The sequence below is a fragment of the Emiliania huxleyi genome (assembly GCF_000372725.1).
Source record: "Emiliania huxleyi CCMP1516 chromosome Unknown EMIHUscaffold_19, whole genome shotgun sequence".
NCBI classification, from domain to species: Eukaryota; Haptophyta; order Isochrysidales; family Noelaerhabdaceae; genus Emiliania; species Emiliania huxleyi.
Genome location: NW_005200690.1, coordinates 145,400 through 152,164, shown reverse-complemented (window position 1 = coordinate 152,164; position 6,765 = coordinate 145,400). Strand labels below are relative to the sequence as shown.

Below are 6,765 nucleotides of genomic sequence, written 5' to 3'. Positions count from 1 at the left end.
CTTGCCGCTGCTGCCGAGAGTTTGATCGACAGTGAGCGTGTAGTGGAGCTGCATGCCCGTCGCCGGGTACTGCTGTTGAAAGCAAATCGAGTCGCCGTGCTGGTTCGGGGCACAGGTGTTTTCTCCGAGGCTAGTCGCCACAGTGTTTTTGCCGCTGTTCATGCACGTTTCGACGAAATCAATCTCGCCAGACGCGCCTTGATTGCAAATTGGTGCGGACCCCCTGTTGTCGCACCAATTTGGCGGGGTCGGGGTGATCCACAGCGGGGCAACCCACGTTTCATCGCAGTCGTCGATCGCAATGTCCGCCTCAATCGAAACGAGTTCCTTGAGCGGGAAATCGCAGCTCCTCACCGCCTCGCACGCTGGTTGATCGCCCTTTGCTAGCACGATTGAGGTGGGATCGCCGGAGCACTGTTGGTATGTCGATGGGTTGGGAGTTGGCGCCTGGCAGTTGTTGTGCACCTCGCCGTCCTCCAATGGCTTCCAAGCAGAGGTGAGCTGGTTGAATGGCTCAATGCTGTTGCCCTCGCAGAGCTCCACCGATGGGGAAGGCGAGGGCGAGGGTGAGGGTGAGGGCTCCATGCAGTAGCACGAGGACGAGATTTGGTAGTTCTTTTCAAGTCCGGAGCAGCACTTGTCGCCCTCGATGTTGCACGCTCCCAACTTCGGAATGCAATGGGCAGGTTCGGGGCCGTGCTCCATGCTGCACACGGCAAGGTTAGGGCCGATGCACTGCTCTTCGTTGTCACCGCTGCAGACGTCGCTGTGGATGTTGTAGCAGCACTTCCCTTTTTCGAACTGCGCGTCGGGACAGGTGCTGCACGTGCTCGGGCAGGCACAGGCAGAGCAACGCCCGCCGAGGAGTCGAGATCGACCACACGGTTCTCCTGCCCGTCAGGTACGATGATGGGCAGAGCGTTTGCGACCCCAGCGCCGACGGCGATCAGCATCAGCTTTGAGAAGACCGGCATGGTTAGATCCTGCGGAGACAGTGGGAGACACGGTGAGGCAGGCGCGATCGATGGTGACAGAGGGCGCATGGTGGCAGACAATGGCAGACGACGCGGCGTGGCAGGGACAGTGGGAGGCGAGGCGCGCGCTGGCGGAGAAGGGCGCGCAGTGGCGGTCAGTGGCAGACGGCGTGGCGTGGCAGGCCTGGGCTGGCAGCTCACGATGGATGTGCGATGTGAGAGGTCCTGCCGATTTTCAGCGGCTCCTTGCAGGTCGCAGTTTCGTACGTCCAAGCAAGTCCAGGTTCAGAGGGCGTTGTCATGAACGCGTCCTCCCGCCTGCAAGGTACCGGTATGATTAGATTATGTTGCTGGCAAGACAGAGAGAGAGAGATTTTTAGCAATACCAAACAACTCTAACACTCACACGTCATTTGGGGCCTGGAGCCCTGTTCACGCAGAGAGCTCGGACAACATCACAGCGGCTGCACCAAACGCGCCCCCCTGCCCCACCCCCCACCCGTGTGTCAACGTGTCAAGTGTCCCAAGTGCCAAGACGCAAGACCAAGAGCCGGGGCGTCCAGGGACAGACGTGTCGTCGTGGGAGGGGTGTGTCGAGAGTGGTGTCAGGAGTGTCGAGCGGTGTGGTTCATTGCTGCCTCAACAGGGAGGAGATCATCCCTCTCGCTCTGCTATAGCACGTGTTCTTTTCGTACTGAGTACATATAGCTCCTACCCCTCGCCACAGACGAGGCACAATCGCTCCGCCGTCTCTGTTTCGCTCGCGTCTCCCTTGAGCATTGGCGTCTCGCCGTCGCCCTTTGCGTCCGGCTTCGCCGGCAACGGCGGCAAGTGGCTCTCCCACTCCATGCCGAGCGACCAGCGCAGGACGATGTCGCAAGCCTGCCGGCTCAGACCCTCGTTATATTCGCCACACCGCGCAATCTGGATGCAGCCCGGGCAACCGCCCGGGCGGCCGCAGTCGCACGCCAGCAGTCGGCGGTGCGCGGCCGCCAGCAGGTCGCCCAGCTTCGGGCCGAGCTCGGCGGCGATGCCTGCGGCGGCGGTGAGTGCGCCTCCCGTCACAGCCGCGGCGGGGTGGGCGGAGTTTGTGCGCTTCGCTGCCTGCGCCGCCAGAAATGCGCTCAAAGAGGAGGAGCCGCTCGGCGTGCTCGTCGCCCTTCCGGCGCGTGCACTGGCAGCCGAGGTCGAAGACGCTGCACGAGACGGCGAGCGGGGCGAGCGAGAGCAGGAGGTGCTCTGCCGCGTGCAGGCCGCCGCGCGCAAACGCGTCCCCGCGCTCCTCGAGGGCGTCCCGCAGCGCGCTCGGCGGGTCGAGCCAGAGGCCGCACCTACGGCGAGGTCCCGACAAGGCTCAGGGAGGTGTAGAGGAGGTTTGCGGGTCGAGCGTGAGGCCGCACGTGTCGAAGGAGTGCGGCTTCATTGGCTGGTCGAGCTCGCATTTGTCCAGCAGCTTGCCAGTCAGCTTTGCTTTCTGGCGGTAGCCGTACACGGACTTGCTCACTCGCATCGGGCCGAAGTGGACGGCGGAGGCGGGGACGGTGGTGGTGGCTGGGGCGGCGGGGGCGGCGGGGGCGGCGGGCTGGGTGGGGGCGGCGAGGGCGGCGGGGGAGACGGAGGCGGCGGGCGGGGTGGGTGTGGCGAGGGCGGCGGTGGCGAGGGCAGCGGTGGCGAGGGCGGTGGAGGGTGGGGCGGCGACGGGCTCGGAGGCGGGGACGACGGCGGGGGCGGGTTCGGCGGCGGCGGGCTGGCTGGTGCGGCCGGCTGGCTGCAGCGTGCGCGTGATGCCCATGATTGCGACGCGAGTGTGGTCGCGGGGCTCGGTGTAGTAGCTTGTGTCCTCGCGCCTGACGCGGACGAGTCCGGCGTCGAGGTCGCAGTCCGACACGAGGTACGAGGCGCCGCAGTGGAGAAAGACGGCGCCCGAGTAGAGGCGGAGCTGCGCCGCGGCCGCCTCCATCGTCTCGAGCTCGACAGACATCGCCCCCTCGGTCACGTCCACCACACGAACCTTCTCCCGACAGATCTCGCGCAGCGAGATGCGCCGCACAGCCGCCGCACCCAGCTCAGAGCACTCGAGCCGCGGGTTGTGCCTGCTGCCCACCATTTTCAGCTCGCGCGCCTTGATCGCAGCCGTCGCGGGCTCCTTCCACTCCCCCCACGTGCAGAGCTCCGGCTCCGTCTCGGCGTCTCCCGGCGGCGGCGGCAGGCGGAGCGGCTGCTCTTGCGCGGCGGCGAGGAGGTGGAGCTGGAGAAGCTCGGCGTTGAGAGGGTTGGCCGCGGCCGCCTCGATGGGGCGCGCGAGGAGGGCGGCGGGGTGCGAGGCGAAGTACAGCTCGAGCGGGCTGTCCTGCGCGAGCACGAGCGTGAGGGAGGGGCGGCCGGTGCGGCCCGCCCGCCCCGCCTGCTGCCAGAGCGACGCCATCGTCGCGGGGAGGCCGACGTGCAGCGTCGCGTCGATGCTGCCGACGTCGACGCCGAGCTCGAGCGCCGAGGTGGAGACGACGGCGTGCAGCTCGCCTCCAAACAGCCTCTTCTGCGGCGCGAGGTGTGCGAGGGAGGTGGGTGGGGGGTGGGGTGGGGTGGGGTGGGGGGCAGAGGGCGGCCCGAGAGGCGCGGGCTCGCCTCGATGGCGCGCCGCTTCTGCGCCGTGTATCCGGCGCGGTAGACGCCGACCTTGTCGCGGAGCGGCTCGCCGACCAGCTCTCGAGTGGCCGTCACGAGCAGCTCTGCGACCGAGCGGGTGAGCACAAAGGCGATCGTGCGGACGCCGTGCCGGACAAGGTGGGCGAGCAAGCGAGCCGCGTCAGAGAGGCACGAGACGCGCCTCTTCGCGCCGCCCGGCGCCATGCGCTCGTGCCACTCCATCGCCGCCGACGGCGGCAGCTCCTTTGGCAGCCAGACGGCGAGGGTGCGCTCTCCTGCCGGCCCGCCGTCCTGAGCGGCAGCGAGGGAGGAGGGAGGCCGCGCTCAAGGAAGCGAAGGTGTGCGTGTGTGTGTGTGTGCGCGCGCGCGTGCGTGCGTGCGCGCGGGCGTGCGTGCGGCCCAGCCTGCTCTGCCCCGACCAGAGCGAGCCCCTCCTCCGCGAGTCCGAGCAGCCGGGCGGCGTGCTGCAAAGGGTTGGCGATGGTCGCCGAGCAGCAGACGAAGCGAGGGCGCGAGCCGTACTTGGCGCAGATCCGCCGCAACCGCCGCAGCACGAGGCCGACGTGTGAGCCGAAGACGCCGTGGTACGCGTGCGCCTCGTCCACGACGACCAGCTTCAGCTGGCGCAGCACGCTCGCCCACTCTGCGTGCTGCGGCAGGACGGAGGCGTGCAGCATGTCCGGGTTCGTCAAGAAGGCGTGCGCGCGCTGCCGCAGCTGCGGCCGGTCGACCTGGGCCGTGTCGCCGTCGTACGAGGCGGCGAGGAAGTGGCTGCAGCCCGCCGCCTCGGCCAGCGCCTCGAGGGAGCGCAGCTGGTCCTGAGCGAGCGCCTGGAGCGGACAAGTCACCGGCGTGTCACAGTCGGGGTCTGGACCGGTGTCGGTGCCGCGCGAGCGCCTTTGTCGGGAAGAGGAGCAGCGCGCGGGCGCGCGCGTCGTCGAGCACCGCCTGCACGGTCGGCGCGGCGTAGACGAGCGACTTTCCGCTCCCGGTCGCCTGCCGCGCGTCCGGGAGGGCACGCGAGGTGAGGTTGGCCGGTGCAGAAGGGACCGTGCTCGCCGAGTGCAGCCGTGTGCCGTGCAGAGGACGACATGCTCTCCCGCCGACAGCGCGCGCAGGGCGGCGTCTTGGTGGCTGTAGAGCTGCGCGATTCCGCGCGCGGAGACGGCGCCGCGGAGCGACTCCGACAGCGGCGAGCTCTCGAGCGGCACCAGCCTCGCGCTGCGCGCAGCCCGCCGGTCGCAGCACATCAGCTGACCGCTGTACTCTGGCTGGGAGCGGATCCAGTCGCAAAAGGTGGCGGCGCTCGGGGCCAGGATGTCGGTGGTGAGCGGCGGGAGCGGCGCACTCGCCGCAGACGGGTCGGCAGGCTCCGGCAGGGCGACCGGCGCCGCTGAGGTGCAAAGCTCTGGCGGAGCCCTGGGTTTGGTCGCGGCGGCGAATGCATTCGCCGCCTCGCGAAATGAGCGCGCGTGCTTTTCCATGACCTTGGGTGGGATCTTCACGGCTGACCCGCCGCGTCCAAAACTCGTGCGCCGCCGCTTGTTGTCGGCCGCGCCACACGATGACACCGCGGCGCGGACATTCGGACCGATCTGGCACACCACACGCGGGTCTGGATTGTCGTTCTCGTCCTCCAGCGCGATGACGTCGCCGCGTAGGCTCGCGAGGATGCGCATCGTCGCCACGTCGCACGGCAGGCCGCAAAGAGACTCGATCACCGGCCGCATCTGGCTCAGCAAAGTGTTCTCTCTCCCCTGCAAGAGAGAGCTTGCCTGCAGGACTGCGACGAAGAGCCGCTCAGCCTTGGTCAGCCAGCCAGCCCACACGTCGTCGCTCATCGCTGTCGGCACACCTCGCGCCCGCAGCGATGCAGAAGCGGAGACCAACAAAATAACGCGCGGCCCCTCAAGCGGAGCTGGGAATAGGACCGCCGCAAGCGGCGTGGAAGGAGCGGTTGAGCATCCCTCCGGGGGCCCCTCTGCGCCGGGGAGGCGTTCTTGGAGGCTAGGACGCAAGCGTCCGTCGCCCTTTTCAAACTCGGGGCCCACTCCGCTACATGTACGCTCCGACCCGAATTTGGAGGGCAGCCTAAAAGTTTAAGGTGTTGCTGCGCAAAAGGGGTCGGACACAGGGCGCAGCTCATGCTAAGAGCTAGAAGGGGAGCTAGAGAGAACGACTACCCTGTCCCGTTATTGCGTACACCAGCACCACAAAGCTCTCTCTCTCCTGTCCTCACTCAGGGGGGTCACAACTACCGAGTCCCTCGACTAGCTGCCACGTTGCCGACCGAGAGCGGATCTCCTCCTGCTCCGCAAGGAGGGTGGCCAAGGCTAAAGTCACCGAGGGCCTCGACTATAGTCTGTCTCTCACATGACAAGCAAGCGATCCCACGACAGCGACAAAACAAACCTGGCAACCCTGTCTGCACGTCTCGCGCGCGCGTGAACAGGGCTCCAGGCCCCAAATGACGTGTGAGTGTTAGATTTGTTTGGTATTGCTAAAAATCTCTCTCTCGACAGCGAGTGTGGGGACTACATGATCCGTACGTGAAGGGTGGCGGGGCCCGTCCGCAGAGCTAGGCGGCGCGGGCACCCTCCACTGGGGCCGAGGAGAAGAGGCCGTTTGCCGCTTGCTTGTTCTTGATCCAGTTAGTTGGAGAGAGAGAGAGAGTTAGTTTGTTGTTTGTCCAGTTAGTTGGTGCGCATCTTGCGCGCCTGCTTGTTGATGTTTTCGGCGTCGCCCGCCACCGCCGCCATGCGTGTGGGGTGGGTGGGGTGGACGACGAAGGAGGAGGCGCTCGCCGAGGAGGAAAACAATTCTGCGGAGAGAAAATGTAACTGCGGTGTGTAAGCGTAATGGACGCGACCACCTTGACAAGATGAAGCACTACAGCCAGGTTGAGTCGGATGCGCGAGAAAGGATGCTACACTACGAGGTGCTTAACGCAACGACTGCTAGCTTGCAGCAGCTACAGTCAAGCGTCGTCGACATCCTGCTCCCGCGAGTCGCTCAAGGCGAACTAGCGCTATCCACACTGCCGCGTGGTGCGTGCGAGCTCTCGAGGCAGGGAGATACCGCGTGTTTCCAGAGCGCAGGTTGGCCGACGACCGACTACGTCGATGACGCGTCCTGCATCTTGCGT

General features: G+C 66.7%; 1 protein-coding gene across 1 annotated transcript; it reads right to left on the bottom strand.

Moving 5' to 3' along the window:
• Positions 1-1,685: 1,685 nt before the first annotated feature.
• Positions 1,686-5,461, bottom strand: EMIHUDRAFT_462891 (hypothetical protein; the record flags this gene model as incomplete). The annotated part of the gene is made up of 7 exons (XM_005782360.1): positions 1,686-2,008; positions 2,040-2,305; positions 2,375-3,510; positions 3,651-3,911; positions 4,025-4,450; positions 4,518-4,616; positions 4,712-5,461. 7 exons carry the CDS (start codon positions 5,459-5,461, stop codon positions 1,686-1,688), a joined length of 3,261 nt encoding a protein of 1,086 aa, XP_005782417.1.
• Positions 5,462-6,765: the final 1,304 nt, after the last annotated feature.